Here is a 15,129-nt window from a genome sequence, read left to right as displayed (position 1 = left end):
ATGACCTGAGCCGAAGGCAGACACTTAACGACTGAGCCACCCAGGCGCCCCTAAGGTTGACTATTTCTGACCTATGTTGTCCCTATAGTTATGTCTGAAAATTTGGACATGAATCCTTTTCTTCAAATATTGCAAAAAGGTTATGTCAGTAACTTGGACAGTAGCTCTTTCTCCTGGAAGGACCAATTATGTGGTCTTTTAACCAATAATAGGCAATGGGCCTTTGCTGCATCCCAGGTCATTGTGTGGAAACTGGGAGTTGGTTTGTGCTACACCAATGACAAAACCTCTTCCTCCCTGACACCCTCCCCCATCACTCTGATATATATTAACATCAACAATGTTATATCTTTTCTTGTACCCTCATTTCCATTTATAGTCAATTTAAATGATGTCCTTCTTACTCTATCGTCTGTCTTCCTTTCCCCTCCCTTTTTTATAAACACTCATACACATCTCCGCACACTTACTTACAATAATAGCCCTTCCATTGCCCTTCACCCCACCCCTGGGGGAGTCAATCTTCAGTTGCAAACAACCTCACACACATCTTTGAGGATTTTTTTTTTTTTTAAAGAACAGTTCTTCTTTCCCTAAATATTACCAGAAACCTGGCTTTCCCCCAGACAACAATGACATTGCAGAAACCCATCCAAGGACACACTATTTTGGCTTCATTTTTTTCTTAGGTCAGCCTCACCTGGAGGAGAGATTCCTACCAACTCCCCTTTCCCTGGTCTAGCTCGTAGATAGGGCCAGTCTGAAATCAGGTAGAAAACTTCCTCTGCAAAGTTATCATCCCAACTTCAATCAGACCTTCAATACCATTTGTCAATCTTTTTGTTCATTCCAATAGTAATCTATTGCACTTCCCCAGGTATCCACCTTGATTTATTTTATTATCTTCCAGAGCACCCACCTTCTTCCTCTTTATTCTCAATGGATGACCTTATCTCCTATTTCTCCAAAGATAAAACCATGCCACTCAACACGAATTTCCTCTGATTCCCTCCTTTCTATCTTGGTAATTCTTCAATTTCATCAATTTTCTTCCTTTCTTCCTCTTCTCTTAAGGATAGAGTTTCCCTCTTCTGTTCTTAAGTTAATTACTTTCCCCACCTGTTTACGTGGTTGCCTGTTCTCGGGGACCTGTCTTTAGAACTTAAAGTCTCTCTCCTGCTTTATCCCCCATTTCTCACCAGTGCCCCCTTCTTTTGCCTGAAGAATTGCTCATTTCTCCTTCCTTGAGACAAATCTTCTAATTTTACTACTCCTTCAAACGCACATTTACTTGCCTTCAGCTCTCACTGTCTGCTTTCTTAGAAACATCACCTGGTCTTGTCGCCTGCCTTGAACGGCTCCAAATCTCACCAATTTGTAGAAGCACCTCTATCAAGGTCATATCAGTGCTCTCCAGAATATCTCATTTGATAAACCCTCCCCCTTTCCTTATCTGTGTCTCCATGGAATCTGACACTCTGATGTACCCCTTTATTCCTTGTCAAGAAGTCAAAAGCAGACTTTCCAGATAGAAGTCCTTCTTTTCTTTCTGCCCCTTCCTCCTTCTATCCTCATCAATCCCTCTTTTCTTCTTGCTCTGTACTCTTCCCTTGCAGATCTTATTCATAAGGCTTCAGATATTTCTTCTATACCAATTATCTTCAGGTCTGCCCATTTACCTGGAACCTATCTCTGGAGCTCTAGCCTGCATTTCCAACTTCCTCCTCACAGCAGTTCCAAATCAAATTGACAGAACCAAAATCAGCATTCTCTCCCTGAATCCTGCCTCTCATTTGTGTCTATTATTCTCAGTTAAAGGCATCACTGTTCTCCCCAGCGCTCTCAGGCCATGAAATTCAGTCTTTGAGTCTACCCTTTCCTCAGAGTCAGGCTGTCACCAAGCCCAGCAACTTAGGTCATGGTGATAATGGACAAAAAATATCAGAGACATCCAACTCTTCTCTTTCAACCAAGGAAAATTAAGCCCAGAGAAGTGAATTGCCCAAGTCACTCACATCGTTAATTGAACACTCTGCCACATCATAAAGAAAGGTTTGACAGTGGAAAACGCTACTCAGGAAGACAGCTCAAGGAAGACCACCTTAGCAAGTATTTTGGTAGTCTGGGTGCGAACAAAGGCACACCCAGCTAGTTCAAAGACTGCGTGTTCTCAAAACAGAAATGATTTATTAGGTAAATAAGGGTAAGACATTGCAAACAGACTTGACCTACTTTAAGTGTCATAATGAATGAAACAGTTCCAAGTAATGGCTTCACAGGCACCCGGTTTTCTGTGTAAGGCAGTTGGGTAGGAATTTGTAGCAAGTGAGTGCAAGCAATTCTTTGGATATCATTTGCCACTGAAAAAGGTGAAAATCCCCTAGAAGGGCAGCATCTCATTTTCCCCCATAGGTGACTTGTGTGTGTGAGTCGGTGCTGAACTTCTCTACTGCCCTCATTCACCAGCGCACACATTCAGTAGTAAAGAGTCAAGCACCCTGCGCCTGTCAGATAGCACGTCCGGTGCTGAGCATGGCCACGGACGCTCCACAAAGCTCTGGCCACAAGGAGCTTGAAACCTGGGGAGGCAGCGCTAAGCGAGCATGTCTGATATGATGTGGTAGGGAAGAGCCTAGGCCCAGAGAACATGAGGGACCACAGCAGAAGCATATCGCCCAGAAGGAGCGCTGGGGGAAGACTTGCCTGTGGAACTCAAGTGTGGCCACAGAAAGCCTGACAGAGAATGAGGGACTGGCTCATGTGTGAAGAAGGCAAGCAAAGAGAAGCAAAGAGAAGCGTGCCAAGTCCCACAGTGAGGAAGCAAATAGCCCGCTAGGTACCTCTCTATAGACTGACTTTCTCACGAAAGCAGCAGCTTGCAAACATGTTCTGTGAGGCAAGGAAGGGAGAGAGGAAAAACCAAGAACAAGGACTTGAATCCACTGCAGTGCAAAGAGATTGAAAATAAGCAAAAAACGTCTTCCTTAGCCTAGGAGTCTTTTGTTAGTTTGCAAAGAGGGGCTCTATGATTGAAAGCCCCCTGTTAATGTTTCTCCGTTAAAATCTCTAGTTTCTGCGCGGCAACCGTTCATACTTCTAGATACGGTGAAAATAGAAAAGAAGCACACAGCTGAACCTACAAATATTTCCTCCTAAAAGCAGAAAAATCTCCCAGCTACAGAATAGTCATTTTTAAAAGTCTATGTGGCATAACACTGAACATCTAAATTGACAATAGAAAATTTAAGACTACAAAGGAAAAGCTTTTCTAGACAGCTTTTGCTTTAGTTTTGGTTTTGCAGGAAAACTAAGGAAATAAAATCCCTCCCACCTCCCCTCACCCCACCCCAACACATCTCAGCACCAACAGCAATTTAAAATCCAAAGGAAACCTTACTATACTGTGCGTACTTGAGAATTTATAGACACTCAGGCCTTTAAGTGTTATTATATGCGTCCCCTTTTAGCCAAAAAGATATAGATTTTCAAATTCATGTTATTTGGTAGTGTTCTATTTGTTAAAATGGAATATTTAGGACACGCAATCCCAGGAATCTGAGTTCACACTGAAAATGGAGTCATTTTGCTTGTTCAGAATCTTGGCCGCATTCCAACCTTCAACTGTTCAATAAGTACATGGCAATTTCCATTATCTTCACACCGTATATGTTTCAACTTATTGTATTTAATTTATTTATATTTATTTGTCAGTCCTTCATATAGCTTCCTGACCATCCCAAACCCGTGAAGGTGGTATTGGAAGTAAAATGCAGACCCTTCTCTACTAGTCTTTGAAAGTTGGAAGGAATGGCAGGGAACCCAAGATGGCAAATGAGCAGGCTTTCGAACTGAGTAACAGGGTCAACATATGATTCACAAATATTGCCCGAATCCCAAACACAGTCAGGCATTGAGATAATAGCAGTTAGTGAGGACATGACAACCGGAAACTCAGGTCCAGCAAAATAGGGCAATGATGGGGACGGACACCAACAGGACAAACCTGAAGACTCATCTAGGAATCAAATGGAAAGGAATCGACATTTACTGAGACCCTACTGAATTTGTAACCCCATAGGGAGCTACCCACATGGGGGGCAAGCAAACCTGGCATTCCTGTGGTAATCCGATTAGCCCTCTGGAATCCTGTTTTGGCTTTTTTAGTTGACTGCTTTAACCACAGTTGGGATGACCGTGGAGGAGTCCATCAGGCAGCCCTAGTCTGCAACGTTAATGTATCTATTTGGCTGTTGAGCTGAGTGTCTGAGGGGCGTGGAAAATACTCACACTGGAGATAAAAGCCAGCCCACTAGGAAGCATATCAATGTCTTCAGAGCCATTTTCTGCAAAAGAAGTGGAGGATCAGGAAGATGCATGAACGAAGGCTTAAAAAGTAAACCTCCCAGACGAAACTTTAGACTTCTTTTGGAAAATACATTAATTTTTTCAACTACTTACTTGGGAAACTACATTAACTTCCAGGAATCCCATAGGCATGCTACTCTACTGTAAAACCGGGGTCAGATTCCCTAAATATTAAATTCTTTCTTTAGAATTCAATTTTCAGGAGAAAAAAGCAAATAACGATAAAATAAAGTCATAGCCTAGATTTATTCTTCAAATAACAACTTCTAGGGTACACCCTGGGAGATTCAACTTTATTCCCCATAGAAGACTGCCATGCAGATGGGTTTATAACATTTGGAAAGTCATCTTTGTGAGGGTGTCTTAAAGTCCTCTCAGCCAAACATTTCTCTCTTCCAACTTGTTGAGGTCTAAAAATATACCATTATTCGATCATATTGGGAAATTCTGGTAATTGTTATCCATTATAAAAGCAATAGGTCTTAGGAAAGACTACCAAATATAGGTAAATTTGAACAATTTAGTCAGCTCTCTTTCTCACTAAGAGATGGTCCTAAACATTTTTCTCTGGAAAGAAATGGATAAGAAGTAAGTTATGGCCACAAACAGGATGCAAAGGGGACTCACAAGGCTCCTAATAGAGAGACAGACCCACAGAGGATGGGGTCCCAAACAGGCCGGACTGAGGGTAAAGGTAGTGGTTATCTAGTGTGGCAAACTGTATTTTACAAATATGGGAGAACCAACATGGATCATAGCCACATGCCCTTCTTAAAATGTGATGGTCATGTTCTTCCATCAGGAGGCAGGGTCTCTCCCCTTGAGTCTGGGTGGATTAATGGAAACTGCTTTGACAAACTAAATGAGGTACAAGTAATGCCATATGACATACAAGGTAAAGCCATAACCACAGTTGCTGCTGGCTCACTCTCAATCTCTTTCTCTTTCTCTCTCTCTCACTCTCTTCTCCCTTCCCTTCCACCTTTCCCTTCTCTTCCCTTCTTTTCTCTGTCTCTGTCTCTCTCTCTGCCTCTGTCAGCTTGGGCCTTGGGAACCCTACACTTAAATGTAGGAAGCCTGGGTACTTTGAAGCTATAGAGGAGTGACTATACAGGGACTACAGAAGGTAGAGAAGACACTGGAGGTGTCACAGGTCACTTCATTTCTCAATCGTTGAGTCACCCTAGCTGATGCAAATGGGAACAGCAATGAGCCCACTGAATGAACCACTGAGCCATGTTAAAATTGCAACTTCATGAGCAAAATAAACATCGTTTAAGTCAGTCACTCAGATTTAAGGTGGTTTGTTACACAGCTATGGTGACTGGTACATGTGGGGAAAAGGTTGCTTGGGGTAATGCGTGACTAGTGTGTCAAAAGGCAGTTGAGCAAAGAGAGAGAGGGAGGAAAAGAAAAGCCAAATAAAATGCAAATTTGAATCAACAGAGTAATGAGCAATGGGCACTGAAAGTTAGAGAACAGAGGGAGATTTAATTATATATTCACTTACTGAAACTAATCCCCAACTAGTAACTTGAAAATTAATCAGAGCGTTCCATTTTCTAAACATTTCAGGTAATCAGGATTTATCTATCTATGGTGTCTTAAGGGCTTGAAAGACTTAGTGCTCTTTCCATCTGGAGTAAAACAGACATGGGGAGAACCCAGCAAATTGAATAAAGCAATTTAAAAAATCACATTGAATATGGGTTGGTTAATTTTTGAGCCAACTTTTTTTGCTTCTTCTTACTTTTTTTCTCTTGAACACTGCTTTTCGGTTGCTTTTTGCTGTATTTTCCTGCCCCATTTTATTCTGGACATGGTTATTCTCGAGGCCCTGTCTTTGGCTGTTTCTTATACCAGAGCATCCCTTCTACCTATGCAATCTACCCCAGTCCCCTGGCTTCACTTCTACCCATATGCTGTTGACTCTCTCATCTCCAAATCAAGCCCAAATCGTTCTGCCAATTTCCAGACCTTTTTATTCACCTGTACAGTGGGCATTCCTACCTAGCTGTTTCATTTCTCATATTTAACATGTCCTGAACTGATCTGGACGTTTCCCCCTTGAATCTGCTCCATTTCTTATATTTTGATTTCAGTGGATGGCACTTCCATCCCCCAAGTACCCACCCCTGAAGTACCTGAAGTGATCTTCAATGCTTGCTTTTTCCTTACTCCCCGAATCCAACGGATCACTGTCATTCGAGCTCTAGAACTGCCCCTTGGATTTGCACAGTAGCTTCCTAACAGGTCAGTTCTGTTCCCCTGCTACCACTTTCTGCACCTGCTGAGAGTCAGCATTCTAAATTGCAGAGTTGATCTTGTCATTCTCCTGCTTAAAACCCTGCAGAGGTGTCCCAGAGTTAGCCATGGAAATCTGAAACTTCTTGGTCTGGATTCTCAATTCTCCACATGCCGGCTCCCGTCTTGGTCTGTTGGACCCCACCCTCTGACACCTGTGCCACAGTTCTTGCCTTTCTAGTTGCTGAAATGTGTCAGCCTCGTTCACCTGCCTGAGCATGTGCCGCTCCCTCTTCTTGACAACCCACGCCTCTCCCACGCCACTTTTGCCTCCCCTTGCCTGAGTACCACAGGCTCTAGAGAAGAGCTTGGGGGCCACCTCCTCAGCCTTTGTGGCCTCTCCCAGTTCCCTTTAGTTCTCACAGCCATGTTACATACATATAGGGTCACTTGAGACCACCTCCGCCAAGATATTTCATTCACACCTGGGTGGCACCCTTCTGCTGACATGTTGATTTCCTACCAAACAGTCAGCCTCTTGGGAACAAGGACCAGTTTTCATTCAGCACTCCAGCTTTGCACCCAACGTCATTCCTGCCTTTTCACTACAAAAACTCTTGGTAAAAGCTGGTCGACTGACTAAATAAGATAAACCATGTTAGTTTCTTGATTTCTGTCTTATCTTTGAGTTAAACAAGTGGGTATTAATTTCTGAGCATAAGGTGTCCTGAGTTGTGTGCTCTTTAGTCTGGTCCTTTTATCTTCTAAACACCATTTAACACATGCTCTGACAGCATTAAACCACCTCAGTAATTCAGCTACAACAGGAGTGGGTGTGTTCTTGGGGTGTTGGATTTGTCTTTGTTTACTGACTTAATCCAGAGCACAGAGATGCAAGTACTTTCCATTCAGATGTGGAAAAGAGTCACCGGCTGATTGCACGGTATTCCCACCCCTCTTTCCCCACCTCCCCCACCTGCGCTGCACCTGGCATGATAACACAGTGCATCTTGGCAACAGTGGCACCTGCGGGAGTAAGAGCTCCAGGACACCCTCCCCTGGATGCTCCCCGTATACTTGTTAGCCTGTGCACAGCTATCATTAAAACCCCACCCAAGGGGCACCTGGGTGGCTCAGTGGTTTAAAGCCTCTGCCTTCGGCTCAGGTCATGATCCCAGGGTCCTGGGATCGAGCCCCACATTAGGCTCTCTGCTCAGCGGGGAGCCTGCTTCCCCCCATCTCTCTCTCTCTCTCTGCCTACTTGTGATCTCTGTCAAATAAATAAATAAAATCCTTAAAAAAAAAACCAAACCATCCAACCCGAATGTTTATAGGAGCAATGTCCACAATAGTCAAACTATGGAAAGAACCTAGATGTCCATCAACAGATGAATGGATAAAGAAGATGTGGTGTATATATATAGATATATATGCACAATGGAATACCATGCAGCCATCAAAAGAAATGAAATCTTGCCATTTGCAACGACTTGGATGGAACTAGAGGGTATTATGCTTAGTGAAATAAGTCAATCGGAAAAAGACAACTCTCATATGATCTCCCTGATATGAGGAAGTGGAGATGCAACATGGGTGGTTTGGGGGGTAGGAAAAGAATAAATGAAACAAGATGGGATAGGGAGGGAGACAAACCACAAGAGACTCTTAATGTCACAAAACAAACTGAGGGTGGCCCGGGGGGAGGGGGCTAGGAGGAGGGTGGTGGGGTTATGGGCATTGGGGAGGGTATGTGCTATGGTGAGTGCTGTGAAGTATGTAAACCTGGCGATTCACAGACCAGTACGTCTGGGGCTAATAATACATTATATGTTTATTAAAAAATAAAAAAATTATAATTAAAAAGAAAACCCACCCATAAGTCTAAAACCAGTCTCATGAATAGATGTCTACTACTTTTTAAACTGTCAACCGTCTATGCAGCATAATTTTGTCTCCTTGACTATTGATCATCTTCTACAGGCACCCTGAGAATATGTCACACTGAAACATTAGGATCAATTAATATTATCACGATTTCCCGTCTTGGAAAGAAGATACTGATAGCCAACTAAGAAAACAAACATGACCTACAATGGAGTAGAAACAGATCTTGGAGATAGGGGAAGATACTGGAGAGGAAAAGGGATGGAGGGGAAGATAGGAAGATACCAAAGACAATGGCTGTTTACTTCCTAATCCTGCCAAGGGCAGAGCCCCAGTCAAACTATTCGAATTTCATGTGCAGCTTTGAATAGATGCCAAGGGCAGCCAACTAACTTCCTGGTTAAAACAATCCTTGACCCGCAAAGCCTTGGAAAAAGAGAAACTCAATACAAAAAGATCTATGAGATATCATCTCTGGAGGTTAGAATTATTTCGCTTTTCAAATTTTCTTCCCAGAAAGAATAATGGGAAGGAAAACAAAAAGGGGAAAGAATTTCTTCCATCAATAAAATTAACCACAGAAGCCCAGATTTTTTTTTTAAGATTTTATTTATTTATTTGACAAACCGAGATCACAAGTAGGCAGAGGCAGGCAGAGAGAGAGGAGGAAGCAGGTTCCCTGCTGAGCAGAGAGCCCGATGTGGGACTCGATTCCAGGACCCTGGGATCATGACCTGAGCTGAAGGCAGAGGCTTTAACCCACTGAGCCACCCAGGTGCCTCCAGAAGCCCAGATATTGAAGAAAACACAAATCAGAATTCTTCTTCAGCTCTGTTAACTGCCTACCAAGCCCTGCCTAAAATCCTTATTGGTTTTCCATTGCTTCATAGAGCTTTTCACTCATCAAATAGTTGGGTCTCGTCAAGTGTTCTCAGCAGTGATTTTTATTTAAATATCCAGCCTGCTTTGTTTTGGCCAGCTCTGCTTATTAATATTTCACCATTTTGCATCTCAGACTTTCGGTTTTCTGCTGTTGTTGTACTTTCCTGACGCTTCCATAACAAAATGTGTTGTCAGTAGATAAGAGAGGCAGAGTCACACGACAAAGAGTCCAAGGTATAGGAGAGAACCATCCAGGCTCATAATCTGGGCCCGTCACCCTCTGGTTCTGGGCCACTAGGCAAGTCACTTCATTCTGCTGTGTCTCTGTTTCCTAATCATCAAGGACAGCAAGCAGCACCCACCTTACAGATCGATTGTCAGGATGATGTCAATGTTTGTAAAGAACTCAGCAGGTTTATAGACAAAGGCAATGGCATTACTTTTAGAGATGTATCAATTTGCCCTATTAATCATGATCCCAGGGTCCTGGGATAGAGCCCTGCATTGGGCTTTCTGCTCAGCAGGGAGCCTGCTTCCCTCTCTCTCTGCCTACTTGTGATTTCTATCTGATGAATAAATAAAATCTTTAAAAAAAATATTTCCCTATTAACAAACGTTTAGTTCTCCAGATATAAGACGGAGATATGCTGATAGACACAAGAGGTAATGCTGTTTTCTTTTGCTCTCAGCCCGTTCCCAACCATTTTAGCCATTCTTTTCAAAATATTTAGATAATCAAAACTTTGATCTGTCTTACAACATTAGCCCCAGTTTTAGCTTCTCAACTCTATTGGAATTTTACAATCCACGAGTCAGACGAGGCTTTAGCAATAATCTAGTCTAATTTCCCTACTACATTATTTGGCAAGCTCCTAGCTTTTGAGAGAGATATGTAGTAAATATGAATATTACTCCACAAAACAGTAAACACATGAGCAAATGTTACATGTCCTTTTTTTTTTTTTAATCAAATGAAATCTCACCCTGTACCCATATTCCTCTAAACTGAAGAGAAATTCAATCTCAGTCACTACTGGGTCTTCTGCCAGGGTTGTGTAAATATCATAGGTGGCAAGTTTTTAAAAAGCAGAATATTTGGGGAAGTCCATCTGGACTTTATTCTATACTAGTCACCACCGAATTACTCACTGCCAAGCCAGTGTGTTCCCTTTAACGTACACAGTTCTGCCACTTCCAGGCCCTGGATAGACACACAATCTGTGCTGGGGCTGGGACACACATAACAAAGGATCCGGCATCCCCAAAGACACCTTGCAGCCATTCTTTCTGGGGTCCTGTCCACCCCCAGAATGCTGCCAGGCATGGGGAAAGGATCACTGTTACTCAAAATACCTACATATCCTTATGCTTTATTCATCGGCACCTTCTGAAAAAGTTCAGGTTTTTGAGAACAAAAAAGTCAGGAAGCAGCCTGTCCTCAGTTCCTTCTGTTTCTAGTCAGCCCCACAAACCTCCATGTGCTAGGAAGCCATTGGCCAAGGCTACTTTTTCTCTTCTTTCTTTCTTTCTTTCTTTCTTTCTTTCTTTCTTTCTTTCTTTCTTTCTTTCTTTCTTTTTCTTTCTTTCTTTCTTTCTTTTTCTTTCTTTCTTTCTTCTTCTTCTTCTTCTTTTTTTTTTTAGACACCAAGAGAGGAAAACAAAGATAGAAAACCAAAATAAAAAAGACTCTTATTCTATCCCTGTCTCTCTCTCCCTTTCTCTCCATGTATACATATATGTATATGTAGTCAAAATATATCATATATAAAGAAATATATGTACCAGGAAAAAGAAAACACAAACTCATATCACAATAAACCATACTGTCATCCTGTCACATAATGATAAATAAGTCACAGTCCTTGACCCTAGGGAGTTTACAGTCTGGTAGTGTGAGAGAGAGAGAGAGAGAACACTGCTAGCCATAAAATAAAGTGTGTGGTAGGTGTCGTAAGTGAATCAGAGTTTCAGAGCACTGGGGAGTTCAGAGGCAGGAGAGAACTTTGCAGCCTGATCTCAGCAAGCAAAGAGGAAGGAATCAGTGCAGGGGATTTCATGAGCAACCACAGGAAAGTGAAAAAGCACATTCTCCAGACAGTGAGCAGAATTTGCCTGGAGCTGTTTGTCTGGTAGCAGTGCCGTGGAGACAGGGGGCTTGGAACCCAGAGAAGCAAATGCAGCAGTAACAGTAATGGGGTGAGCTCAGCCCTGTGTGGGGCCACAGAAGATGTTGATACCAACAAGTCTCAAGAGACAATGAGGGACGGGGAAAACCATACGGCTCCTACATGTGGAACGGAGGCCCTTTGAGAATGGGCTTACCATACATAGGGGAAGTCTAGAAGAGCCAGTTGTGGGTGACGGGATGAGGGAGGAAAGGACAGAAATGGCAAGTAGTTTAGACCGGAAAAGGAGGCCTGCAGTTTGAGAGGTTAGGGAGGCACCTATGGAGTTTTGATTTTTTTTTTTTTTTTTTTTTAAGAAATCTGAGTAGGCTGTGAGGCTCCTCAGGGTAAAGGCTAGGTCATATTTCTTTTGGTACTTGCAGATAAATTTAGAAGGAAACTGATATTTGAAGCCCGGAATACCATGAAGGAGAAGGAAGAAGACAGAAAAGAAATAAGGTGGGCCCCAGAAGGAGACAGAGGGGAGTGAAGTAGCACAGAAGGGGCATTCAGTAAGGGACAAGATGTCCTTCAAATGATGGAGAGACATCAGTAAAAAAAAAGAAGACTGGGGAGAAAGCCACAGATTTTGACACTCCGGAGGGCCCCTGGATACCTAGGATGAGAGAGCTTCAGAAAGTGCAGCAGATGCCCCTGGCAGGAGGCTCTAAGGAGTAGCAGGCAATTTTTTTAGTGGGCAGCCTCAGTCGGGTGGGTAGTGACCAAGAAATGGCACTGTCACATACGTACCAAGTCCCTCAATAAGGTGGCAGCTCCGGGGCTCTACCGACCTCACTTCTCGAGATGCATTAGTTCTTTGTCTATAGAAGATAAAAACACGGGAGGTCAGAGCACGATATCCAAAATCGATGTCTAAATATTGTCTTTAATCACCTTCTTTTTTTTTTTTTTAAAGATTTTATTTATTTATTTGACAGATAGAGATCACAAGTAGGCAGAGAAGCAGGCAGAGAGAGGAAGGGAAGCAGGATCCCTGCTGAGCAGAAAGCCTGATGTGGGGCTCGATCCCAAGACCCTGAGATCATGACCTGAGCCAATGGCAGAAGCTTTAACCCACTGAGCCACCCAGGCACCCCTTTAATCACCTTCGTGTTCATTAACTGTGTTTCTCATCATGTATGGATGCTATAGCACATAAGTAGGTACCTCCTTTTATTTACATCTATTTACATAATGTGGACTATAGCAGCTGATCTCACCCAGTTGAAAGCCTAAAATGCCATTATACATGGACAACACTTTTTGGCCTGATAAATGATACTCTAGAATAATATAAGTAACTGGACAGTATTATTACTTTAAATGTACAGAGTAGTATTATTTAATTTGTGAAGTATTATCTATTAAAAATCTTCACTTTGGCTCCCTTTTACTCCTGATAACCTTGTCTTTTGACCCCTCCCCACTGAAATGCTTTCCCTAAATTCAAGTGTCTCCTAATAGCTAAACCCTGTAGCTTTTGCTTTAACTTCATTATTTAAAAAAGTTTTTATACTGACTTATTTTGCAAGTGCATAAAAGTCATCAGACTGACCACAATGTAAACAACCGGCCAAATTATTTTTCAATATAGTGTTCCTGTTTTCACAGCGAACCATTCTTCTAAATACCAGGGATAATTTTAAATTTTTATTAGACTGTATTCGGGAAGATTCTAATTTAGACCTATCTTACTGTCACTTCTGTAACAATACACCTTCGATTTACCTTGTAATTATTATTTTTTATGATTCTCTCACTTGGGTGCACTGGGAACAAATGTAACAATAAACACTCTCAAGTTGAATTAGAAAATATTCACAAAAGCCATCAAGCTTCTCAGTAGATTCTAATGTGAACTTCTGAGATCAGCTTTTGCTTGGAGAAATAAATAAAAGCAACTTAAAGACAAGTGAAGGCAAACAGAAGCTTTACATCCACTCAGAAATGCATGCTATACCTAACATTTCTTTCTAGCCCAGTATATTAGCTTCTCTTGAGATACTTCTGCCCATCACCACTAGATCTTCCACTTCAAAAGGTCCTAATTTTAACCTGCATAACGTCGGTGGTCACCACCTGCAAGTTTCAGCTCATATCCCGTCTGTCTGGCTAGCTCTTTTAATCTAGGATGAGCTCTGTTTCCCAGTACGTATCAGTGTTTCACTGGCCTTGGGCAATGTCTGAGTGGGCTGTAAACATCCAGTTGGCAGCCTGGTCCCCTCCAGGCCCAGCGCTTCCAATGGAGTTCATTTTTTTTTTTTTTTTTCCCCAAGAGCAGAATGCCAAGGGCAACCTGGAAAAGGGAGATGGGGGTGGGAGGCATGACTTTCAGAAAATAAATGGGGGCATTTCTGCTCTACCATCTGAAGAAAGGCAAACAGCTCCCTTTTCCACATCAGCGTTTCTCAAGGGATAGCTTGCTGGGTGGAACTGAGGAGTGAGGTTCTAAAAAATGCCCTTTCCTACCCTTCAGGAAGGTGGCAAGGGGCAGCCCTTGAAACTTAGAAGAGGAGAGAAAGAACTAAGGACGCCCCCATCAAGATGCCAACTCACCTAATCGCCACTAACCTCTCCCCGATTAGGGCGAGGCCGGCCCCAAGCAAGGTCAGCACCAGCAGCTTCCCCATGGTCTCTGGTGCCCGGGTGCCCTGTGGCGAAGTGCGGGTGCCTAGCACTCCCGAGGGCGTGGCGGGCAGGCTCCCGGCTCCGCCCCCTGGATGGCGTCCGCCCCGCCCGCCCCTCCCGAGCCGGTGCGCTGCCAGGGAGCTGAGGCTGAGGCCCAGGTCGCCCGCCCCGCCCCCCCGCCCAGAGTTCAAGGCCATTTCCACGCACCCGGTGCAAGGAACCCTTTACTCGCGGGACTCCTGTTCAAGGCTCCCCGTACGGAGAGAGAGAGCCCGCGGGACCGCCGCTTTGGCAAGAACACACCCATCCGTCGGTGGGAGGATAGAGGAAGTTTGTTGCTAAAAGCTGCGAAATTCAACCTCAGCTCCTCGAATGAACAGAACGGGAAACCCAAGGGTCAAGAGATGGCGGGGAGCTGAGTTCAGAGCCGAAAACTTCGCGTTTCTGGAAGGCAAGATGAAAGAGGAGCCCCAACATTGATGCCGAGACAGTGGGCGGAGCAATACTGAAAGATAACCGCAGCAAAGAGATTTAACTCACCCTTCTCCAAGATTTGGGGCGCGGGGCCTTATTTCCTGGCCTTTCGGCCCTGTCTCAGAATACTGAATATGGTGCGTTCCCAGTTCCGTTTGTTGACTGGGTGGATTTGGAGTGTCCGTGTCCGTCCCCATCATTGATGGGATAAAGAACATAAGGGGGAGTGAAGGAAAAGAAGTAGATAGGTAAGAAGAAGATGAGCGAAGTGGGGAGTTAGCCTTTCAAAAGACTCCTTGATTCTTCTTTCTTCTGGGTCTTCAGTTCCTACCAGCAAAGAATGAATTTTCCCCTCTCATCGTGAGGATTAAGTTGGAAGGAAAAGGGCTGGCTGGAGGTGGGGGAGACTTTAGGAGTTAGGACACAGCAACATAGCATCTTCAAGCGTGATGTTTTTATTTACCAAGAGAAAGAAATAATGGTTCTT

At 43.4% G+C, this 15,129-nt stretch overlaps 1 protein-coding gene across 1 annotated transcript in view; it reads right to left on the bottom strand.

Moving 5' to 3' along the window:
- Positions 1 to 14,233, bottom strand: part of PON3 (paraoxonase 3) — a 28,670-nt gene extending 14,437 nt beyond the window's left edge. The window contains exons 1-3 of the mRNA XM_032874752.1: positions 14,097 to 14,233; positions 12,291 to 12,361; positions 4,288 to 4,343 (exon numbers count right to left, since the gene is read on the bottom strand). Of these exons, the coding sequence (XP_032730643.1) occupies positions 4,288 to 4,343; positions 12,291 to 12,361; positions 14,097 to 14,170 (201 nt within the window). The 5' untranslated portion in view covers positions 14,171 to 14,233. The remainder of the gene's footprint in view (positions 1 to 4,287; positions 4,344 to 12,290; positions 12,362 to 14,096) is intronic.
- Positions 14,234 to 15,129: the final 896 nt, after the last annotated feature.

This window comes from Lontra canadensis, unplaced genomic scaffold, assembly GCF_010015895.1.
Source record: "Lontra canadensis isolate GAN:19392208 unplaced genomic scaffold, GSC_riverotter_1.0 scaffold2, whole genome shotgun sequence".
NCBI lineage: Eukaryota > Metazoa > Chordata > Mammalia > Carnivora > Mustelidae > Lontra > Lontra canadensis.
Note: the sequence above shows the minus strand (reverse complement) of the source record. Positions and strands in the feature narration are given on the sequence as shown.